This window comes from Lates calcarifer, linkage group LG12 (assembly GCF_001640805.2).
Source record: "Lates calcarifer isolate ASB-BC8 linkage group LG12, TLL_Latcal_v3, whole genome shotgun sequence".
In the NCBI taxonomy this organism is placed as follows: domain Eukaryota; kingdom Metazoa; phylum Chordata; class Actinopteri; family Centropomidae; genus Lates; species Lates calcarifer.
In genome coordinates, this window is record NC_066844.1 from 6,360,099 (window position 1) to 6,384,984 (window position 24,886).

Here is a 24,886-nt window from a genome sequence, read left to right on the forward strand (position 1 = left end):
TTATCTCTGGTGTGTGCAAGACGCCAACCCTGGCTTAGAATATATTCAGAGCAGAGTGTGTTGCTATATCAACAGCAAACAAGAACACGCTCATTTGACGTCCTTTCACTCTGAGGCAAAAGTGAATCATAGGGAGTGTCTCAATGAAATATGACATCACCACAAGCATCATCAATATTTGATTCCTTGCAGCCCTGCTTTGACTTCCCATCCCTGTCTCACTCTGATGTGGTAAGTGTGACTGGTGTACTTGGTTGCATGAAGTAACACTCAGAATTTTCCTTTGACCTCAGCAGATGTGGGAGGAGGACTTACAATTAAAATTAAAGACTGGTCATAGCAGACATAGAAATTAGAAATACTGTAAGAATATAAAAAGGATCATTTTTAAGTCAGTGTGTGTTTTACTTCAAAGCAAGACTTTGTCCATTCTGTATATAAGAAATAGTATTCTTATTCTCTTACTAATGATATGTTGAACCTGTAAATATTAAAACACACGCTTATTCCACTCAGTACACTTAGGTTTTTCCTGAAACTTCACTTGGTCTGGTATGACCACTAGTTTATGGTGGTTAATGTTGGCAAACTAATATGGAGGTTACTGAGTTAACGTACTTTAACAGAGCTAAGTAAGTTTCCTCTGCCACCAAACATGTTTTCCTCCTCCTGAGGGCAGGTGGTGGTGATGGCCACTAGCCAAGAGCTTTAGCTATCGTTGAATTTACAATACAAGAGGTTAGCCTAGTCCTCTGAGCAGCACTACATCTTCAAGGCAGTCTGCATGTTACCCTGAGTCACTATCAGAAAGTGATCAGACAGGCCAGAGGAATAATAAAAGTAACATTTAAAAGCTGAGCCGTTAATGCTAGCATTAGTTTTGTAGCAACTGTAAAACTCACAAATTTACGTGTTCAACAGCCACACCTGACACTGGGATGGCTGTCACTTAACTGGAAGCCATACTGCACATATATTTTAACAAACAACAAGTGTGGTTCAAGTATCAAACACTTTTGTTGAAGTATACTAGTAAATTTTAAGTTGGATTTTAACATTTTTCATTATTCTGTGATTGCCACTCATAATTTAAGTAGCCACTGTTCAGCAAAACATACATAGGTTTTGAAATGACAACCAGCATAATCAATATCAAAGTCATAAAGTAAAGTTTTGTGATGTTAAGGCTCCTATAATGTGTAGTGTTGTAAGACAGCTGATGTTCCTGACGTAATGTTCATGTGTTTTTTACTGAAGTAAAAGTGGGAATAGGCTGCTTAAGTAAAACTAATCCATATTGTTGAAGGTGCTTACACTGAGATCGGCTCTATTAAAAAGCATTTAAGTATTTACTTTGTGATCATTGACACACTAAACATCTGTTTATGCTCTAATGCTGGGGCCTCTGTGGGAACCATTTATGCCTTGTTTGTCTTATGCCTAAAGTTCCCCATCCTCCCTACACATGAGAACGACTTTAAAGAGGAGCTTTAAGGCTATTTCCAACAAGGGGTTTTCTACTATTCTTTTTTTTCCAAAGCAAAGTCTGTTGTGCCATAACCGCTATAACCACAAGTGCCACAGTATGTGTAACCATGTAAATGTAAAACTGCATCATTTCCTCTGTGGTGAGGAAGTGATGCTTGACCACTTGACTGGAACAGGATAAACTAGACAGTTTCAAGCAGGACTGATGAGCAGATGTCTTCCTCTCTGTGTACTGGCACCATATAAAGACCAATCATGGGATCATGATCGTGGAAAGTTAATGTGATAGGATCCTGCTAGAAGTCCAGCTGTGATGCATCATATTCAATTTCATTTGACAGTGTATTAACTTTGTGTATGCAACTCAATGGCATTTCAAGTGGACCCTCCATAAATGTGTACTTACTGACAGTAAATGCTTTGAAACACACATGTAGTCATAAGCATGTATATATTTTATGTGATTATGAATACATTTTTAAACAAAAGTATTAGCAGCTAATAAATATTTTATGACACATGGAAATCTCATAGCTGTTTTGTGGTGTATCTCCTACTGAAGAAGTCATATTGAGTGGGGTATGCACACAGACTCTAGTGTGTATGGTTACACAGTCAGTCATCAACAGATTGAATTATTTTAACCCATGAAACATTCCTTTATTACACACAGTCAAATGCCTTATAGGAGATATTAAACTCTTTCTAAATGTGTGAATAACTACCTAAGGGCCACAGTTGTTTCTATGCACAAATATAGCTTCTATCCTGATATGCTGTTACAGTTTTGTTTCTTTGACTATTTATATTATACATTACTTATATAAAACCATTATATGTTTGATTAGTCTTGTTTACTTTTCAAGAGTTTAACATTTATGTCTTCAAAAATCTTGAAGATGTGCTAGAAAAGTAGAAACTGAATTCTGGTGATATGATGCCCAAAAGGAGAAGTGGACAGACTATCCTTCACAAACAGTATTGGAAGTCTTAAAGGTCCAATGGCAAAAAAGAGGGTTTTGTTTAACATATTGCTATCCTCGCATGAAAATCAACAAATTCTTGAAGAAACCTTTTTTCAAAGAGAATTGCAAAATGTCTGAATGGCGTTCAAGTCAAAACAAGCCTGTCTTTTCCTGAAGACATGATATTTAGGAGATAGAGGCTTCTCAAGGCTTGCCCACAATGAGATACAGTGTGAGCCAGGATGGGTGTGGGACTGTATGCATCGGAAAAAAAAGGATTTGAAGGAAGAGGAGAATTTTAGATAGTGGAAAACACTGAAACAGAGAGGAAGCAGCATGTTTTTGTTCACTTGTTATGCAGTGGCCACATCGACAAAGGATTGTTGTGACTGTAAGTTTACTAAGCACTTAGAAAGATTACTTGTAATATGATCCCTCATCAGTCATTGCACATATTCCTGTGTATTGTTCAATTGGTTTTGTTGTGATGTTCTGTTAAAAGGATGAAGTTGGTGGTTTTTCACATTTTTAGCCAGAAAAGCAGCACTAGGGATAGCAATGTCTATATGTCAGTTGGGCCACCACTTCAGTTTAGACTGGAATGTTTGAGGAACTATTCAACAGATTATGATTACATTTTGCATAAACTTTGGCAATCCCTAGAGGGTGAATCATACAGACTTTGAGGATCCGTTGAATTTTTCTCTAATGCCACTGTGACATTGTCTTTTCTTTTTGTCTTTTTGAGTGGATGTCGACAACCACTGGATGGATTGCTAAGAAATTTGGTATGCACGTTTATGTGTCACTCAGGATGAAATGTTAAAAACTTATTTTAAATATATTTTTCACAGACTTTGTTTTATGTCCAAAAACCTGTAAAATTATTGATATACCCATTAGCCTCAGCTTTATTTTGTGTTTAGTGCGAATTAGCAAAAGTTAGCAAGATAACATGCTAAACTAAGATGTTAGCATTTAGCTAAAAGCACCACTGTGCCTAGGGTACAGCCTCAGGAAGCTGTTGGCATGACTTACTCAACCATAAAACAACTTCTTTTTCTTTTCGGGGGAGCTGGAGGGGAGAATGGATGATGACTTCTACAACTCCTTCTACTGTTGTGGAAGCTTCTCTAAGAAACACGGCAAACCCCTCCTCCCTGGTAATAAACTGTCCACAAAACTTAGATGAATAACTATAATCATGAATGCATATCCTGTTTATGACCATGTTGTTCTCTTCCAGAGGGTATTACATGTTTCAGACTAGACAAAGTTCAAGGTTTTTGGTAATCCCTGAAGGACACTGCAAAATCTAACTAAAAATTATTTAATGAAACCTTTTAAGCTCTGCTGAAGCGGACTCAAAAAGCCCTCTCTTTTGGTCCCAAAAGGCCACAGTTCAAGTCTTTGGCACGGTAGCAGAGCAGGGCACATGAAAGAGTGTAACCACATTTTATTACAGGGTTTTTCTGTACTGGTGCACCCCCCTGCCAGCATAATGGCTTGGTCTTTCACTCCTTCCTGCTGCCATGGCTGTGAATGTGTTCATTTAGTTTTTCCTCTAAGAAACAAGATGTAAACAGTGCTACCAACATGTGCTTCAAAGTCATTTTGTTGAATAGAGGCTTTCCTCCCAATCTGTTGTTAAGATATAACATGTAAATTTGAATTGTAGCACAGTGCAGTGCGCTGCAGTATGATTGTAATTTCCTTTGTAAAATCCTCTTTAAGATCTGTAGTTGTAGCTTGATATATAGAAAAGCTCTTTTCATCAGTGACTCCATTGTAAAAAATAAGCTTTCTTCACATACAGTATTAATGAATGGTTGACAAACTTTTACAGGTTTTTGGTCCACTGGCTCAATCAGCCCGTTCAGTTACACATTCAATGCACACAAATATTTTGACCACTTAATACTGTGCAGTGGCTAGAGTAGTTTCATGGTTCATTGATGGTAGGTACTCTATTGAATTATTTTCTCACGAAACAAGGTTTCCTATTATGTTGCACAGCTTACTGAAAGGACCCCAGAACAATAGACAATGACAAAAAAGAAAGTCAGGAGGCGAAGAATGCAGCTGATTGTATCTTTATCAGTCGCCATTTCAGACCACAAATTGAATTAACCACATTGTATGCCTCTTGAATGACCTTTTTTCATGGGTCTGTCCTAACAAAACAACACATTAATAACACAGAAACTTTATAAGAAATGGAGGAAATGTTCTAGTGTTTTACATAAATAATGTACATAATAGCAGTGGTATAAAATATTTACAACATTGTGTTATAATTACATGTAAATAAAAAAATACATCACTACAAAAAGTGCTTTTGATCACCTGAATGTGATACTTCCATTTGAATTCTGATACTACTCTGCAGATTTGATTATCTTTCATTTGAAGTGCAATAATATTAAACATGAGTTCTCTCTTTTTCCCATCAACTCAGGGAGGCAATGTTTGCTGGCATGTCCTCCTGGGTCACAGATGCTCTTTGGCTGATAGGCACAGTTCCATTTGCAGAGCTGGTGTTGACAAGAAATAAAGAGAAAACCATCTGGTTTGAGCCTCATTCACACAGTGGCGCAAAAAAACTGATGTCATCACACAGTTCATGCTGTTTTTGGCTTTATTTGTAATAATGTATGTTCCCACTTGAAGCTGTTTTCTAGCCTTTTTATGAGAAGAAAAATGAACAAAGCTTAAATATATTTTTTTAAAGGTATTTTGATATTCTTGTGGTAACAAATACACAGGAATGAACAGATACCTGAGCGAAGAAGGCAATCTAAAGTCTTTGGAACGGTAATAACTCCGGCTTCTGGTCTTCTCTGGTGTCATATGAGCTATGGTGTCACCAAATAAGGAATTTGTGTCAGAATTTTTGAATTATGTTGTTTTTATGTTAAAATTTCATTAGTTCACCAAATGTTTCTTTTAAATTGCATTTTAGCATTCCACAATGTTAGTGTTAGTCACTGCATCTTTGAGGGAATAGTGATTATTTTTTCCATGTAAGCTTTAGCCCCAGCTTGTTGCGATATGAAGCTTGCATATGAGTATATGGTTAATAAAAGAGCCATGTTTAAGGAAGGTTTATCTGACCTATTTGGTTTATCTGTATTTTAAGTGAACTTGATTATTAAAGACATTCATTCCAATTCATTCCAGCCTTAAGGGAATTATTAGCCTCATACTGATTTCTCTGTCACAGCTGGTTTTATTAAAGGATTTCCTGTTGACTTCCCTCATTCCTGAGCACGAGTCAGGAAACAGACATCTAGATCTCCTTAAACAGTTCAAAGGCTAAAAAGCAGCAGAGAAACTGAACCTGCTGCAGAATCACCACATTACTTTACTGCATGTTGCACAGGTCACAAGAACATGCACTAATACTGAACTGTACTTTGCTGTGCATTTATGTAAACCTCAAAAGGTGAAGAGAGTAGAAATCGCAGACAGAAAAAGCACCAGAAGGATAAAAAGCATAATCATATATGAGCCATGCATTAAGGGTTTAAAATACTGGATCTCACCCTTTTTTCTTCAGAGATCTGCATAAAAACAACCCAAATGCAGCTACTGTAATGAGGAAAAAAAATTATTTATTGTACTGTGTATTTCAAATTAAGGTATTGTATGAATATTAATGAGGAAAGCACATTACCTAATGCACAAAGTACACCAGTTACTATGACAAGTATCTTTCCTGAAAGACAAATTCAAAGTGAAATACTGAGCAAACAAGCATTCATATTGAAATATTTTTAGGACAGTGGCTCAATAACTCACCAGTGTCCATGTTGATATGTTCATCCCCCTTATGTCTGTCTGCAAGTACAAAACAGTATTATTAGTATGTAAACTATTTAAACTGCCAATAGGTCTGACTCAAGCTGCATCAAAAACATAATGATCTGCTGCAAAGTGAGCATCTCATTTACTGATTTAAAGCCACAATTTTTAACTATAGCATCTTTAAAATTACTCTGACAGTATATTGTTGTATGGAGAAAAAAAAAAATCTACATGTTGCTTTCAACCCATTCATCTTAGGGGGAAAAAGACCAAATACATTATCATATAATATAATTTTACTGGGAGAGGCACTGAAGAAGAGAGACATGTCTGAGAATATTAAATTATATCCTCTTTATCAAGAAATATAAATAACAAGGAAAACTTGTTTACATGAATAGAGGAATATATAGACATTCTGGGAAATGCACATGTTTGCGCTCTGGTGGAGAATTAAATTAGAAGATTGACGCCACTCAGAATGACATCTGCTAAAGATGAAGATAACCTTATCTTCATCTTAGATAGAAGACTGGAAATGGGGGGGGGGGGGTAGATGAAATCCCTCTGCTAGCGACTCTGAAACTCACTAACGACACATCTCGTTTGTTTAATCTGTGCAAAAGTCAAAGTGTAAAAACCCAATGGCCCATTTTATGTGGGGTTATGTGCTGGATTATGCTTGGCTGTGAGCAATAGCTTCCCAGAGTGTTTGCAGTTATGTCCGACAAATGCTCAGAGGAAAAAAATAGGCTAACATATAACCCCTTGTTAAACTGCAACTACCGGTTTTACACTTCTGCCAGAAAGCATAAACATAAGCACATTTCTGAGAATATCGAATTATTCTTTTTAGAGTGATGCTAAGTTATATTTGTTAGCTGGAGTGTCTATGAGCACTTGCATGTGCTATCTGAGATTTAGTCAGCTGTCCACACTGATCGTAATGTTCATTCGCTTCGTAAATGTGACTACCTAATTAAATAAAGTTTTTATTTATATGTGACATTATACATAATTATATTATGTAATAACATCATAGTCAAGACCTGAAACACTCCAGATTTCTTACATCCCACAGTAATGACAAGCAATTATGCCTTTGCTCCAATGTAGCAAGTGAAATGACAAATAACAGACCAAACACACAAAAAAGAAGATTTAAACTCTCAACTGCTATTTCAAGAAATCTTTCTTTACCTTCAAATGAAGATATTGTTGGTGTTACGCTGGTTGCACTAGTAGCTGTATCCTCAGCTGTCAAAATGTCTCCGCCACCTTTGAAGAGAAGGATCAGAAGGATTCTTAATTCTTCACGAGTCTGGACAGGATAAAAGTGGCTTGTCAAGCTGAGAAGTCATTTCTGAAACCCATGCGGCATGCACATAATCCATTCATGCTGCCTAGTGCTGTGCCTAAAAGGTTTTCAGCTTAATTACATGCTGATCAACTCGTTTGGAGACATTTTTTCAGTACCTCGTGCTGAAGGTGAGACAGCTGGTGTTGCACTGGTTGTGATAGTTTTATCTCTGTGAACTGTGGATGTTTCAGATGAAGTTGTGCCAGATGAAGTGCCGGCTGCTGTGATGTGGAAAATACTCACTGTCATCAAAATATTACTTCTTAATATACATTGGATTATGGTTGTGGATTTCTTGTAGTGGAGTAGATTAAAGTGAGAGAGTAACAACTATTGAATATATATATAAATTATTATCTCTAAATTCTTCAGGGTCAAAATATTTTAATAATTAATGGATTTCTGTTTGTAAAATATTTGTATACCTGGAGTCACAGGAGGTGATGTAGTTCTTTCTGTTGTCACACCTATGAATAAGGACACTACTGAATTTATATGAGGCTGACAATAAATAATACATTAAATATGTCATTAGCCATTTATGAACACAGTGGTGGAGCATGCATATACTGTAGATCTCATTTTACATGCAGAATGTGCTGTCCCTAATATGCTTTTTGATGTATTGCACATTATGTCAACGGAGAAGATCAAATGGGAAGAATCATCCATTTATTTCTCACATCATCCTCTTGAAGTAAACTATACTCAGTGAAGTGTTAGGTGAAGGACAGTTTTGACCTACGACCAACTCTTCAGAGAAAGGTTGCTCTTCAGTCATTACACTGTTAAGAAAGTATGAGTGTGGCAGTTAGTCAACAAAACCACTGCGAGTGAGCAGAAACATGAATGGTGAATAGAGAAATCTTGCACAGCTTGAATATTGCTTCATCAAAAGAGCTAGAATAGTGTGCAGAGAGGGGAAGTGATGATGTTTAAACATGTCAGCAGAACAATGCATGACTGCGTGTCCTAAGTGACACCACAGTCTGTGCACTCTTCTTCACTGAAAACAATATTTTACAGATAAACATTGCTTGAAACTGCATTGTAAACTTGAGCGCTGATCTTGCAGGCCTCTGTTTTATGGCCATTACAGATTGAGAAGTTATTAAATGACCACACCTGTGGTTTGGCATGCTCTAGCCCATTTGCTCCAAATCATGTACACATGAAAGCATAACAGAGATTTTCTGACTGATTTATTACATTCCAGGCACTGTTTTGAATTTACTTCACTGCAGCATGAAACTAGCGGAGCTTTGACACATCCTTGGGACTGGTACAGTAATCCATCACAGTGAGCATTTTGCAGCTTTTATTCTTTGTCCAAGTATGTTTTTGTGTACATTAACGTGTACTGTACTGAGAGTCAACTGATGTGTAACATTCTTAAGTAAGGAAAAAAATTCAATAACTTTTTTTAATTTTTCATGATGTCCACGTTAGCTGTTGTGTGCTTAGTCTAAAATGTGCCGTGGCTTAGGAATGCAACGCTTTTTTTCATGTGACTCCCTAATTTTAGAAAGTCCTTGAACACACCAGCCAACACTTGGGATCAGTCTATGTTCTCAACTGTTATCATCTAAATAATATCTGACAACTTATCATAAGTGACAAAAAAATAAGTACCATAACAACTATTGACTGTATTAGTTTTCCTCTCAAGTAAGTGCAAAGTGATTTTCATGCTGCAGTGAAATGAATGGAAACCAGTGGCTTGCCCACATCACCCTGCCACTAATCAGCATAACCTGTAACCTGTAGAATAATAAGACAAACACATGGATGCAGTGGACTCACCTACGCACTGAGGGGGCATAAAATCGTATTCACCGTTTTCGCCACACTTAATGCTGTCTGTACCATCAAGGGTGTATCCTTCATCACAGACAAACTGTATGACCTCTCCATATTTTGGATCATCTTTAGAATCCCACACGATTCTGCCGTTGGCCACTTGAGCAGGTATATCACATAGGACAACTGCGGAATAGACAAACAGGTGTTTTTATGTTCATATTACAAAAGAAAAAAACCCTGAATAATTCATATGATATATCACGAAGAAATACAAAATGAGAGACATTTACTTTCGCATTTGGCTCTTCCACCCCATCCTCCATCAAAGCACTGTTTGTAGCCCAATCCACTAAGATGGTATCTGTTGAAAGATTAAGGAAAAATAAATCAGAACTGATTACTTAAGGAGGAATTAATACTGCACAGCAGTGACTGTGTGATGCAATAGAAAGATAATTCCGACTAAGCTCTTACGGATTTTAGTCAAGACCTTTATATCTCCACCCTTCTCAATGCTGGCAAAAGGAGAGCCAAGTTTCTAATCGGTGAAACTATGCAGTACCACTTCCAGGCAATGCCTCTATTTGTCTTCCAGGATTATTTTGAATTCTTCAGAGTGAGCAAATCCACCTTGACTACAGTCAGTGACTGTATTTGCTAGCAGTCTGGTAGACAACTGTTGGTAGTACAGCAAAAGGAGATGCTTTGTAGTTTGTATGTAAATGAACATGACTAACTACTGAGAGCCTCCTTTGTGTCATCACTGGAGCTGCTGACTGTTTGACAATCTAAATTCAAGACATACCTGTTTACTTTCAGATGTAATTCAAGCAGAATAGCAATTAAATAGCAAGATTTCATACCTCCTCTGTTTGTACTCACCCTTTATCACAAATTACTGTTGCTATAGCACCAAATAGGGTACCTTGGCTGGTATTAAAGCTCATATTTGGCTTAGGGTTAGGGGGACCACAGTCCTTCTCTGTAATATAAAAACAAACACAACATAGCTGTTGGACTTTTATGCCAGAAACTCAACCCCCCAAAAGACAGAATAAAGCTGTTTGGCGGTCAGCAGTGGATGACTGTGTTTAATAAAAGAGTAGAATTGTAAGTAAAGTTGACAGGACTCACTTCTGCAGGTGAGATCTGGTTTAGTCCATTTCCCATCAATGCAGTTTATAACCCCAGAGCCACTTTCTATCTCATATCCAGTAGCACACTCTAAAGTGACCTCAGAGCCTTCTGGGAAATCATTCATCAGAAGTGCATCATTTGTTAACACAATATTTCCATTAGTCCCAGGTTTAGGACACTCAGCTGGTGGAAAAACAAGATAAAGAGGCAACATCGTCAGCAACATCTTATTATTTAAAAATCAGACATAATGATCCAGCTCAGAAAATCCTGATTTCCTTCGGTGATATCTAATCTTAACATATGCTTTTGTATTAAGCTGAAGAAACACCTTAAGTCTGTAAGACTGAAAAAGTTTTTCATTGATATTGTTGTTATTGGTAAATAAATGATTTAATGATGTCAGTCATAAATGTTGGTAATCTTGTTTATAATAATGAATACTTGTGGGGTCATTAATTACAGGTTTTTAATTACAACTGAAGTTGTAAATGTTAATTGTTTTTGATAATTAATGAATTTTGCTAAGGGGTTCAAAACAGTCAAGATTTTTTTTTTTTTTTAAGTTGTTCATAAAAAAAACTCTGGAAAAAATACAGAGCTTTTCTTATGTGAAAGCCAAAACAACATAATTAAAGATAATAATCCAAACAGCCAACTTTTTGTGCTGTTTATGGTTTAAACTGACATCCCTGCCTAACATTAGATTCTCTATTCCCAAAACATTTGGAGGAGTGCACTCTGTGGTGGAGGATTTATCTCTTCTCTTGACAGTTCATCTCACAAAAATATTCTCAGAAAATTCCATTACCACTTGCTTCCATCTACTTCTGCTGATACAGTTTTACTGTGGCAATACAAAGGTACCCATTTAGGGACTGAGATATTTCCCCGTAGAGATCACATAACATACTGTACATGTTTAAGTTAAGCTGCCAGTTAACTTTACTGCATTGTAATTCTATAGAAACTGACATTACAGTTGGTAAGCAGTTTTTTTTCCATTGGGGTTGACAGACAACTACAGCCTGACATTTCTTGCTGAAACTCTCATGTGACTGGGTACGTTGATAAATATTATCTCATTAAACCAACTACGAGCCTGGTGTTCCACTGACCTGCTGCCTTCAAGAGGAAGATGTATATCAACAGTAGATATATTCCACGTCCACAGGTGTCCAGTAAAACTTCCATGCCGGGCTGCAGAAAGAAAATAAATCCTGATCCAGTCACTTTGTGCTTCTGTCTTGCTCCTTCAGGGACAACGTTAACACGCGACTCTCTCCGAAGTCGGTCAGCAGTGAATGGCCCTCCCTTAAACGCACCACAACTATCCCTTTTGTCTGGTCAAGTTGTAGTCAATAGCCAAAATGACAGGAAGTCTTCATAATAAAAGCATAGATTTTTTTTTCCCCCCACATTACATACCATTAATTTGTCTGGTAGCTACACATACCTGTATATTATAGATCTGTAGCCTACATACATCCCTTTATATTTTTGTAATTCCCAAATTATCAAAAGGGAAGGGAAACTTCCTACTCACAAAAGAGGAAGGGGAGAATGGTCAAAGGCCAAGGATCAGCTGAGTTCCCCGCAGTCCCCTCTGAGCCATCACCTTGGACTAGGGTGGCAACACTTCAACCATCAGGAAGCTCAACTTCTGCCTGGTGCCCATGACAGACCCAGAAATACACAGAAGAGTGAGAACCACGTATTCAGATATTCACTTGAATATTGCATGCATACCATACCTGCTCACAGCTAAACACAGATGGAGTGAGAACCAGTGTTTGCTTCTACAGAGTGGAAGCACACTCAAACACACCTGCCTTCAATCAGCACCTGATTCACAGCCAATGCCAGTCAGCGCCAAATACTGTGACGGTGCCGCTAACAAACAAGCCACAAACAAGCGTCTTATTTTGAAAAGCACAGCAGGAAGTTTTACTTTTAGACACTGCCCACCTTGACATCGAAATGTTCCAGCGTCTGAGTGACTGATGGCAGAAACGCAGACAACTAATTCAGGAGTTTATGCATACATCGACAACATTCGTAAAACCTAGTTAAAAGATGTGAGTGTGTGTTGTTTTGACCTGCATTTAATCAGCACAAACTCTCAGTAAGTTTATCCACTAGTTGGAGCAGCTCCGTGTTCCGCCCCCCCGCAGTAAGCGATGATAGCCTCCCCAAATTTTGCAATGGAACAGTGGAAATATTGTGGGTGTGTCCTGGAAAAAAGGGGGGTTTTAACTCTGAGTCTTCAACAGGGGAAGCATGCACTATTCTGTTCTATGCTATATTTTTTTCTACACCAGAAAATGATAAATAACAGAATTGAATTTTAATATATGTGTCCTTGATAAATAATAATATACCATAATGCCATAATGTTGTTCTGATACAGGATTCTTCTGCCATTTACATAACATTAAACTTTTTGTGTTTGTGCCATTGTCATAGATACATTCCATCATTCTTTGTTTTGTTTTGCTTTTTTTCCAACAAGGGGGCTGTGCCTCATGGCTTTACAAACTGACTCTGGGGTAAATTCCATGGAATTCGCTCCACCATTCAGACCACATGTGTTTGTTCTGTCTGTGTCCTCCACCCATGAGTTGCCTGAGAAACCCACACGCAATTCTACAGAAACCTGGCAACACAAGAGCTAACAAAGTTTACTGGCCCGTATCTGTACTTTTTTTTTTTTTTTTTTTAGAGTGGTTTCTTTTGAACAAGTGACGAAACCATAAGGGATATTTTTGGTGATACATATTACATCACTAAAAAGCAGGACATTAAAAGAACCTTAACGTCTCACGGTGAGTGTAAAATGCTCCAGCACACTCAAAGGCCAATAAAATGCAACATGTAAAAACTGTATGGTACACGTCATGTCCTTTTAAGGCATTTTAAAGACTTGCATTAGTAGGTAACTCATGCTGGTTTGCCAAGCAACCTCTCACGTTCAAAGCCTCTAAGAGCTGTGGAATAGACTGCTTTTCTTATCTCTCGTAGCACCCTGTTAACGTTAACTGTTAAGACAACTCCCCTCTCAACAACCAGTCTAGAAGAATGTGTCTGCTTCTCGTCAGCCTTGATAAATGATAATATCTGTCCTAATGCTGCAGTGCTCACCTGCCTTTTTTGTAGCCCAGCATACCAAGGATGTGAAGTAAGAGACTACTCACATACTGTATATCTCTATGGCATGAGGAGAAGTTTTCCTCCCTGATGTTCACATTTCACAAAACTGCAAGGCCAAAGGATCTAATGATCCATAATTACTTATTTTCTGCTGTCACAATGTATATTTTCCACGAGGAAAAGTAACATTTGTGCGTTTTTTTTCATAATGATGACTGTCCCCAAAAATACAAAAGTAATTTATTTGACTGAATAGCTGTTGATGTATCCCTTGCCTCAACCATGTAGACAAAACACTTCATTGTAAGTCAGTGACATCTAGTGGTGAAAAACATGAACTGCATTAAAACGCAAACTCCAAAATCATGAGTTGTTCTTTTTCCTCTCCATGATTCACTGTTGCGGCTTCTCTCTTATATATTCATAGACCAGAAAAATAGACCTAGTACCTATCATATGAATTCTGCTCTGTGATATTAAACACTGATAACACAAAGAAGTTAATTTTCACAATGGTAATGTAAGTTATTTGACAAAGTGACATTACTGCACCAGTTTAAAACATGCTAAAAATATTCTCTTTATGTTCTGAAAAATATCTCATTAGTGAATGAGAAGCAGGTGAAGAGATACTAGTTAATAGTACAAACCTGCATAAGAAAAAAAAGTCTACTCATCTTACATAAATATACACTATAAATATCAAAGAGCATCATCTTTGTAGTTCATGGTTGCAGAGCCTTGAACTGAAAAATGTATCTGTATTCCTATGAAATTTTACCCACATCTGATCTTTTTTGAAACATTAAAAACAGCAGAATTTAAGTATTTCCTGAAAGAAAACACTATTAACTCATTATATTAGCATGAGAGAAGCTTAAAATTCAGATTTTCTTCCTATTTCTAAAAACACTGAGAGTGTAAAATTATCCTGAAAAAAGGTGAATATAATGTATATATATAGTCATATAGGGTAATGGCTCTTTGCAGAACATTTACCTCCACTATTAAATTGTCAGAAACAGCGGCTCCACACAGCATTTCATAGTTGTACCTGAAATAGAACAAAAGACATATCATATTACATTTTAAAGCAATTTAGTCAATTATCACCCTACAGCTGCTCTGTAGCCAATAAAGCCACTCATCTACCACCTCATCAAGTTCTGACTGGCTGAGCAGGTCCAAGCCAAACCAGGGTTAATCACTAACATAATGGAAGCACAGATAAGTTGTACCTCTGTTGTCCACAAAGCTTTAAAAAAATAATTATTAAGGTCCCCTCAGCTGCTCTTCCTGTAGCTGGTCAACAATCAGCTGGAAGAATCATCTTTTGACATCTTGGACGTCTCAGATGCAAATCTCCAACTGCATGAATGTGATGGAGAAGAGAGGTACAACACACAAGCGCTGTAAAACCTTCCTTATGAAAGAGTGTAAAAGGTTGAAAAATTAATACTCGTGTCTATTCTGTGGCTGCAAACCTGCAGATACTCACAATCTTAAAGTAAATCAGATCAATGGGGGGCCTTGATTTGTACATGTTGCTTGCAGCTGTACATATGTAACTCACAAGAACAAATATGCAACTGAGCCTGTGACAAACAGCTCTTAATTAATGTTTAATTATTTATAGCCTACCTCTCATGGTACTGAAATTTAATTGATGATTTAAAACCAGTGATAGATTAACTGGGGCTCTGAGCATATTTTATTTGTCTTCTCATTCCAAACACACAGCTTCATGATCTACATCTGCTTTGATATTTAACAGACACGATGCATATGTAGCACAAGATGCCTCTGAGCTTTCTCTTGTAATTGAAAAAGCATCTACTTCATGCTGCTGAGAAAAGCAGTCGGCTACCATGACAACTGGAAATCTGCCATAGTAACAGGGGCTTATGCTGCTTTGTCATATGAAAAGACAGTATTGTGTGGTGTGCGAGACATTAATCTATGTGTGACACCTGAGTGATTATTCTGTCAACAATTATGACTGTGTTGGCAGTACAATGGCATACAGTTCAAAAATAGAATAGCATGCTTTTAATCTCAATATTATGTTTAATGTGTATCTCAGTTTCAGTACAAGAAATCCAGAATGTGTTTTCAGTAAAACTTTATTTTTCAGTGCATGAACGGAACACCATGTCAAGGTCATAGCCTGTCCTTTTCAATCCATTTTTAAATATTTTCTAATTTTTTTACATAAAAAAATAATGGAGCGATTTAATATACCTCTATTTTTTTCCCCGAAAGAGCACTCAGCAAGTATTTATAAAGGTGCTGTACAATGTACAAACATTTACATCTACTGTCTACCTACAGAATGTAGAAGATACCACAAGGATTGTTTTTCTAATGAAGCAATGCAAGGCCACAGTATGATACAGAGATGAGATACAAAAATGGTCAAAATAAAAGCAGAAAGGAATTACGACAGTGCAGGAGACATACAATAAAAAGGGCATTATCTGATTCTGGACCAGAGTGAACTGCCTGTACCTGAACGCTCAGGGTTGGATTTACTCATTTAACCAACCAAACTATTGCACAAAAACCTACCACTGATTGGCTCAAAGCGCATCCTCTAGTGATTTTTAACCTGAAAACTCCCTCATACAATCAGAGACTCTTATCACAGTTGATCACCGACCGAATCCACCATTTAACTGTCACTGATATTGACTTTATCACACATTTGCTACAATACTATGTTCCCTGAGCTCATCTGAATGTCTTAATCTTGTAAGTGTACAAGTAAGTATGCTGAGTGTATTTCTTATCCTCAGATTTTACAGCAGATGCTTGAAAATTTTTGCAAAATAACAATGAAATTATTTTTCATTTTTGCAAGATCCCACTTATAGAACCAATTGTTTATTTTAGCCACCAGCTCAATTACCCCTTAAATACAGTGTGAAAGAAGGCGTGATCTCTGCACACCCACTTTACATCAGCAGCATGCTCAGTATCTCAGTAAACCACACACTATCATCCTTCAAGCTACCCTGGTACATTATCACACAGCAGGACTGACAGGTACATAAATGAAAAATCCTATTTTTTCTTTTCTTAACAGGGTAAGGTAAAACAACCAGGGGCATGACTCAAAACTTGCACAATATTATATAAATTGCAAATTTGGCCTTGAACAGTGGACCTTTTAGAAAAAAATATAAGGAAAATAATAATAATTATAATAAAATAGCAATGCAATTGGTAGCAAGTCAACATCACGAATTAAATACAACTCATGGTCATTCTGTTACTGTTATGCTACAAGGGCAGATGCAGTGCAATGAAATTCAATAGATATTTTTAAAGTTAGAATCTGCAAAACATGACACATTCAAATATATAGATATTTTATATTTCACAATGAGACGTTTGAGCGATTGCAAACATTTGGTACAGCGGTTTGCACGTTACCTATACATTTCATGAACTACAAAGATCCATGGTAATTCCTACCACTGAAGTACATTGGAAATAAGGTGAAAGCTCAAATAACATGGGACAAATCTTTGAAGTCTATATCAAAATGTGGAATGGCTTAGTACAGCTACATATACATATATTCATCTATTATCTCAATAAATTACACACTGGTTGGTTATCGTACACATGGTAAACAAGATCTCAAACCACAAGTTTCTGGTCTTTTTAATGATAACTGTTTGTATGGAGGAGAGTCATGTCTATCACCATAGAACAGTCTAGAGTCCCCGGTAAAGTGAATGCTTGCTGGGTTGTATTTGAAATATGCCTGGTGTTCAGAATGCAAATTATAAACAAGAAAAAGGATCATCCTCACTGATGTGCAGAACACGTGCAGTAAAACAAACAGAAGGACCGACTGCATGCAGTTGAGCAAACCTTTAAGAAAAAGACAAGTCAAAATATCCCACAATGAGACCGAGAGCAAAATTAAACCCTGGATGACAGTCACACTTGGTGTATACTACAGGCGAGAGGCGAGGGCCTTTCTCCTTTCTTTGCATATGGGTCATTGCATTGTAATGGGTGAAGCGCTGTTGGTGGTCGTTGTTCCACAGGAGGCTCCCAGGATTGGCACATATTCACATTTCAAAATGTCTTGTCTGACAAGGCCCCCAAGCATGCCGCACATGCTGAAGTCCCACATCAAAGATGCTGAAGCAGCGGTCAAGGCGGAGGGGAGCTGCTACATGCCACTTGTGATGTCACAGGACTCCCAAAAAAAGAGACCTTGTCAAAGGACAAATCTGCACATGGTCCAAAGGTAATAAAAGCGGCATCATGTTGCGCTTCTCTATTTTATGGAAGAACTCAGAAAAACAATCCACTGAAGGTACTGGTAAATATTCCATGGCACAGCTCAAGTCTGGGTGATTCAATATTCCATCACAAAGGGTCACGGAGAACTTCTGCCTGGGAGAGGATTTTGGCTGAGCTGGGCACTTTCCAAGGGCCAGGGCTAATAGGTCCCTCTGGGCTCTGCGGGGGCCCTGGAATACTGTTTATAGAGGCCACAAAGTCTTCCTTGCTAATGTCTTCTTTGGAGTGAGAAATTGTGTCTTGCTTTCCTTTTGCCTCTCTTGGCGAAACTATAGAACCTTTTCTACTCCATGTATCTTTAAAAGACAACAACAATTTCCTTTTGTTGAGAGTCTCTTTACCTCTGTTCCTGTCTTCTGGAGGTTTGCCCTTGCCATTAACATCTCTCTGCCCTGAGTCTTTACCCTTACCTTTCTCACCCTCTCTGACTGTATGAGGAGATGTCCTGTGGTGGTGAGATTCCCCCGCCACTCTCCTTTTAAAACTCTCTTGCTCGCGGCTAGGCCCGATCTTCTCTCGTCTCCCTTCCATCTCCCTTCCTTGTGTGTGTCTTCTGATCTCAAGCTCCCCCACTTTGCCATTTTTCTTTTCATGATTCAAGCTCTCTCTGCTGGAAGAGTCCTTTAATCTCCTCTGAGGGCCTTGTTGATGCTCTGCGTGCTGCAGGGTTGAGGCCACTTGCTGTCCAGCTTGAGGAGACTTCCTAGGGCTTGTGAATTGTGTTTTTGTGTGTGTCTGAGACATCCTGTTCCTACTCAGAGTTGCTTCCTGTGCCTGACTCTCAGTCTTTTTGGGACCGTGATGTTGCTCTTTGGCTTTAGGAAATGTCTCCCCTGTTTTCTTTGGGCTGCTTAGCTCTCTGGAATCTTTTGTGGGCCTGGTCCTCTTGTAGAAGTTCATATGCTCAGGGGAGGCTGGAGAAAGCCTTTCTACCTCCTTGTCTGCCCACTCACCACTCTCCTCCACTGAGCTTAAACCCCTGCCGCTGCGGGGCTTGAGGCCTTGTGGGGATATGGCGCTCCAGCTGCGGGAATGTTTCAGTTTGCCGGAGAGGGGAGAGGAAACAAAGATGGAAGCCCCGGTGGGATATGGAGAGGACAGGGGTGATGTGTCAGAGAGAAACACCTCTCCGGAGTAGCTTGTGGGTGAAATGAGTTTTTGATCACGTTGACCTGTAAGAAAAGCAGACATTTTACATGTAGATGCCACATGCACCCAAGAATATTAGATGTGCCACACAAAAGAGTGAAAGAATAGAAAACTGAGATTATATTCTAGAGGTTAAAAGATGGAAAATGTGAGAAAATTACCAAGGTAAAAGAGAAGAGGCCAGTAAAAGTAGTGAAGATGTTAGTGTTGGTGCTCAGTGTAGTAGCACACAGTAGAGGAAGCTGTACTACCTGCATCAGGGGCAAGAGAAGAGCCAAAAGGAAGCAGATGGTTAGAACTTTAATGAACACATAAAAAAACTCAGCAAAGAAAGTTCAATGAAATCAATAAGGGTGGCACTACAAAATAGGCTCCATCAATTAACAAACAAATGAAGTCATTATCATTAGCTGAACATTAGGCGGATTTATGGAGTCAACATTTATTTAACTGCTATCAGCATCCCCTCTGTGCTAACCAGTAAACACATTTAGGAAATAAATTCAATGCAGTAGCAAACTTAAGTTTTATTGTGAATATTAATCAAACACGCCTAAACATGGCTGAGACTTGATTACAAATGAACTGCTATAAAAGTTAAAAACTTTTAAAATTTTAAACTAAAAGACTGTGTTCCTGTCATATCTCTGCTCTAAATATGAAGCTATGGACAGAAAATGGTTAGCTTAGCTTAGCATTAAGCATCAAGCTGGCCTGACTCTATCTATAATTAAGTATAAGCACCACAAGTTGCGGTCTTATGGGTGTCATGTGCCAGTGTTTTTCTTGGCTGAGGTGCAGTGATTTCGTCAAGTCTTGCTGTCACTGGGAAACTGCCAAACAGCCAACCAGACTCCAGGAAGTTACTGCTCCTAATCAAGTAATGATCAGGTACATAACCACTGTCAAAGTGCAACCTGGCATTTCCACACTTGGGTTTTCAAAACAGATTAAACAAGAGATGCTTGTTGGTTGTTGGCAGATTATTATTATTATTATTATTATTATTATTATTATTTTTGAAGCTTTGGATGGTTCCCTACTGCTTTCAGTATTTATGCTGAGTTAAGCTAATCAGCTGCAGGCTGCAGTTACACATTAAGCAGAAATAGAGTTGTATCAATCTTTTCATCTAAATCTGGCAAAAAAGTGAATATGTTTATTTCACAAAATATCAAACCATTCCTTCAAGAGTTTGTGACGAAAACACTATGATGATTTAATTTTCGATTTATAAATGTTGCTTAACCAGGTGCTAAAGTTGCCTACACTTCATATTGCACTGAAATAGGTTTTAAATTGATCACTAACAGTAACTTTCGAGGCACAAAGGAAGGAGATCTCTGTATTGCACACTGAATCTTACGTTGAATAAATTGTTTGAGTACAGTACTTACTGCCATCTTGAGCCAGGCCTGCCCCAGGTCGCAGCAGCAGTACCACCTTGTTTCCTCCAGCTTGGATCAGTTCAATAGCCCGTGTATGGGAAATGCCACGTGCTGGCTCTCCATTAATCTCCACTATCTCATCTCCAACCTGTCCGTAATACAGAAAAAACAGAGACACAGCCATCAATGCTTAGTATACTCTGCTGACCATACATACACACTCATACACATATGAGCTGTATGCTTACACACAAACATGCATAATCAACATTTTATGCCACACTCTCTCTCTCTCTCGCACACACTCACACACACACGCTTATAATACCCTGGAGGTACCCTCTATTATTGGAGATGACAAAATAACTCAGGATAAAGCATGTAAACATGTCAGTCTGTTAGGCTCTAATCAGTGTTGACATTCCTCACCACCCTTGGATAGGCAAAGTCATGCCCAGAGATCACAGTCTGGCAAGCCTAAGATTGATTCCCGCTAGGAATCTATTCTGTTCTGTTCCCTCACTGCACCGTCTCCCCTCTCATCCTAATAATAACAATGTGATAATTTCATCCCTGTGGGTAAATTCTAATTCTGCTGAAGCTCTTCCATAGAGAGAAACAGTACAGGGTCAGTTAGAGTGTGACCTTCCTGGAAATGGTCAGTGTCTTACTTACAGACAATTTATGGACAGAGGGATGCTTGAGAACATAAAGGTATAAACCTGGATGAATGGACAGGTCAATAGCAGAGACGTACAGACAGAACAATAAGATGAAACATTGTGCTGTTACAGTAGTCAAGTCACACACAAACTCAACACTAAAGGATGATGGTAAAAAATAATTTGATACTATCTATACATATACAATAAACAGGACCAAATGAAAATAATAATAAAACTAAAAGACCATCTCCCAACTCACTGCTCAGCTATATGTTTTCCTATGTGCTGTGTAAAGAGCTTGAATTACTTTGCTAAATGAAAAAGAAAAGAAAAAATAACTGCAAACACATCATAGCTGAAAGCATCCACTGCATTATACCCTCAATGCTGTAACTGGCAGTTGTTGAAACACAATTCATTAGTTTAATCTCTGGTGCATTCAGCACACGGTAACAGAAATCACATTTTCTCTGATTTACCTCTCTCCTTCATAAACTGCTAAATGTGCAAAATTGGATTTCAGCAATGTAATGGTTTTCATAACAGCACACCAAACTGTATCTAACAATGTTGAGTGCAACCAAATGAGCTTCCAGAGAATGTGCTGACTCTTACGTAATCAAGTAACATAAAGTATCAGGTTGTTTTCCAGATATTTCTTGTTAGCTTCAGGCCCTGACCATGGTGACATCTCTTTGTCAGTTGGTTAATCCATCTGTCCAAAACTAAATACCCACGATTTCAGTGATCTCCCTTGTTGACCCTACTACCAGGTCAAAATGTATGCTCTGGGAAATTCCATGAGCTTTTCTCCAGCTCGCCTTTTAACACAAGATATCTCATAATCTGAAATTCTCTCAGAGCATTCATTATCCCTTTAGTGACCCCATGACCTTTCTTCTAGAACCACCCCCCTGAGGGCAAACATTACATTTTCAGCTCTCTACCCAACAGACATACTGCAGCCTCTACAGGCCACTAGATGTTTTGAATCAGGATCATTTGGCCACAGGGGCAACTGAAACTTTCCACAGGTCAAGGGGTCATCACTCACACAATTTGTTCAGATAAAAAAAAAAAACAGTCACAAATGTTATAAAAATATTAACAAGTCAAACATTAAAGTCCCTCACATTGTCGCAGTTTTTTCAGTTCATTCCTATGTTGAGTACCATAAACCAGTCTTTTCCAGTTCTGTGTTGTTATGAGGAACTTCTTCAAGTTAGAGGGGGAAAAAAAAAAAATCAACATTATAATATGTGGAGCACTCACATGGATCCTTCCATCCAGCTGAGCAGGTCCATCCTCTGCCAGCCTCAGGATGTACAGGCCCATGTTGTACTCTGTTCCCCCTCTCAGACTGAAGCCAAAGCCCCTGGGACCCCTCTCCAACTCCACTGTCAGACAACCCTACACAGAAGGAGCATAAAAAACCCCACTCAGATTAGTAATACACTCACATATAGCCAGACGAAGACACGGAAAAAACATATCCACACAGAAATGCACAGATACAAAAACAAACAAATATATATTGTAAGTAGTAGCATTGTAAGTTAATAAATATTCATGTAACTAAACATTTTTGTTTGAAGATGCAGGGCTTTTATCTCCATTGAAGACATTATTGAGACACCTTCCTGTTTAATGATTGCTTGTTTTTTAATCATCTGTATCTGTTTAGCTGGAAAGTGCCCCGAGATCAGTGATGTCTCATCAGACTCTGGAGAGTTTTCTATTGATTAAAGATGCCCCTAATGATGCTTGTTTCTCTCAGAATGTTCTTATTCTTTACCTCTATTGATCCTACAGCTGCATTATTTGAAACTATAGAGAAAGCAGTATGTATCAACTTGATGTATCTGTGCACTGTGTAGAACAAAAAAGAGCAGTAAACAAATACACAGTACTGTTTCTTATTTCTTATTTCTCTGTATTTCTTTCTTCTTTCTTATTTGTCATGCAATAGACAAATAAGAAACAAACTTTTTCCTTGATAATTGAAGATTCAGTTGCTAAGAAAACATATAAATAACATGGAAATAATATGAGGATTATTCTTACCTGGTTGGGTCCTGTCACACACAGCGTTCCCTGCTCACTAAGTGGAAGATTTTTGTGGTCGGACCAGTTGACTCCCTCCCTTTTCTCCTCCAGGTCCAGGTTATAACTTAAGCAAACAACACGTGTATTTCTTCAGTAAAACATGCAGGCCAAAAAACTGAAAAAGCCATTATGCAAAACATAAAATCTTATTTAATGCTGAATGTTAAATTGAAGAGAGCTGCAATTTTTAAAAAAATATGCAAATATTTTAATTTAGTTCTGTATATGTTCTATATTGCATACATTATTATTTTTTATAAACACTTTGATGTGGTGTCTTTGTCAAGAGCAATTTTCTCTAGCTGTTTGCTCTGAGGGCAACACTCCCCTGTTTCACACTTTATTTCATGTTAGGGGTAATTACAAAGGATTTTTTTGTGTGTGTGGTTGAATTTGTCCGGGCAGGTGTCAAAATCACTGTATTAATATCACCATAACCATGTCTTAATGTGATTTATTTTACATTTTGAAGACCAGCAGTGAAGGAGGGGCTGGCCAATCAAATTTGAAGAGGAAAAAGCTCCAGAGTATTTTTCTCAATATTGCCTAATGTGATATGCTTTGTAAAAGCACATTTCAATCACTTCAGGGACATTTTGTACTTTTGAGGAACAAATGTTGGGAGTTCAAAAAAAGAACTTGCAAGAAAACAGTGAACTAAGTTACTGCTATAGGGCACTGACCCAGTGATAGATGCACTGGGTAGGTAGTTAGTGTAGCCAGTGTGTAGTCAGAGATAAAATCTACTGGTATGCACAATGTTCTGACCATTTCAAAGGCTCTTTTTTTCTGACTGAAAGCTTTGTTTTTTGCTTTTATGCTTTTATCGTTGTGTGTGAGCAGACCCTTACCGTTCATCCTGAAGTGCTGACCTTTGCCCCATGGCTCTGTGCTGAAGAGCCGGACTCTGTTTAGCTGAACTTGCTCCAGATGGAGGGCCCTTGTATTCTGAAATACATTTTGGGATTTCAGCAAATCAGTATGAAACACCCAAATGTGGAAGAAAATTCTGCCAGTAAAATCATAGGCATTATTAATAAGCTTATAGTCATGATACATAGTGATGCCATTTGTTTAATTCTCATTCATTACTTCCCAAATTTGGAAGTACATTTTTCATGTTAACACTAAAATATTCATACCTTCTCATTACAAGCACGGTTGACCGCTTTGATTACCTGCCTGCAAAACTAATTTCCCCCTTGTAGACAATAAAGTTTGAGAACTGGATCACAGGACACATACACACAACTACTGCAAATGCAGATGTGGGCACGCGGAGCTACTCACCATCCTCAGGAACCACAGTGAGGGTGACAACATTGCCGGCATCTTTGATAAGCTGAACAATGTCATTGTGAGAGAGCTCAATGATGGAGCGCCCGTTGACCGCTGAGATACGATCTCCGACATGTAGCAGGCCACAGCGGTCGGTGGGACTGCCTTCAATGATTCGGCCAATTTTGTGTGGGATAACTGAAAAGGCAGATATCAGGAGAATTGAGAGATATATTTGAAATATAATCGTAAGCCCAAAATAATGGT

The 24,886-nt window shown here is 38.1% G+C and overlaps 2 protein-coding genes across 9 annotated transcripts in view; both read right to left on the reverse strand.

The window, feature by feature from the left end:
* Positions 1-4,530: 4,530 nt before the first annotated feature.
* On the reverse strand, positions 4,531-12,258 carry im:7151449 (complement factor H). Of its 5 annotated transcripts, none has more exons than XM_018683862.2 (13): positions 12,107-12,258; positions 11,679-11,760; positions 10,558-10,743; positions 10,306-10,405; positions 9,714-9,784; positions 9,424-9,606; positions 8,046-8,102; positions 7,737-7,841; positions 7,461-7,538; positions 6,255-6,293; positions 6,130-6,171; positions 5,999-6,044; positions 4,531-4,987 (listed from the first exon to the last, which is right to left on the reverse strand). In XM_018683862.2, the coding sequence occupies exons 2-13, from the start codon at positions 11,752-11,754 to the stop codon at positions 4,903-4,905; spliced, it is 1,068 nt and encodes a 355-aa protein (XP_018539378.1). In that variant the 5' UTR covers positions 11,755-11,760; positions 12,107-12,258; the 3' UTR covers positions 4,531-4,902. The 5 variants fall into 5 exon arrangements, with proteins under 5 accessions (XP_018539378.1, XP_018539380.1, XP_018539379.1 ...); XM_018683864.2 differs by lacking the exon at positions 12,107-12,258 and adding an exon at positions 5,233-5,308 and having other exon boundaries at positions 11,679-11,882; XM_018683863.2 differs by lacking the exon at positions 12,107-12,258 and having other exon boundaries at positions 8,046-8,087; positions 11,679-11,881.
* A 3,559-nt stretch (positions 12,259-15,817) lies between these two features.
* The window catches only part of LOC108888074 (membrane-associated guanylate kinase, WW and PDZ domain-containing protein 3), a 120,531-nt gene continuing 111,462 nt past the window's right edge, over positions 15,818-24,886 (reverse strand). For 2 of the 4 annotated variants that reach the window (XM_018683871.2, XM_018683870.2), the window contains exons 16-22: positions 24,632-24,817; positions 24,193-24,289; positions 23,300-23,405; positions 22,508-22,645; positions 20,580-20,718; positions 19,344-19,433; positions 19,116-19,205 (exon numbers count right to left, since the gene is read on the reverse strand). In XM_018683871.2, coding sequence (XP_018539387.1) covers positions 19,384-19,433; positions 20,580-20,718; positions 22,508-22,645; positions 23,300-23,405; positions 24,193-24,289; positions 24,632-24,817 — 716 coding nt within the window. In that variant the 3' untranslated portion in view covers positions 19,116-19,205; positions 19,344-19,383. Of the gene's footprint in view, positions 19,206-19,343; positions 19,434-20,579; positions 20,719-22,507; positions 22,646-23,299; positions 23,406-24,192; positions 24,290-24,631; positions 24,818-24,886 lie in introns of all 4 variants that reach the window. The other 2 variants (XM_018683869.1, XM_018683868.1) reach the window with 1 other exon arrangement.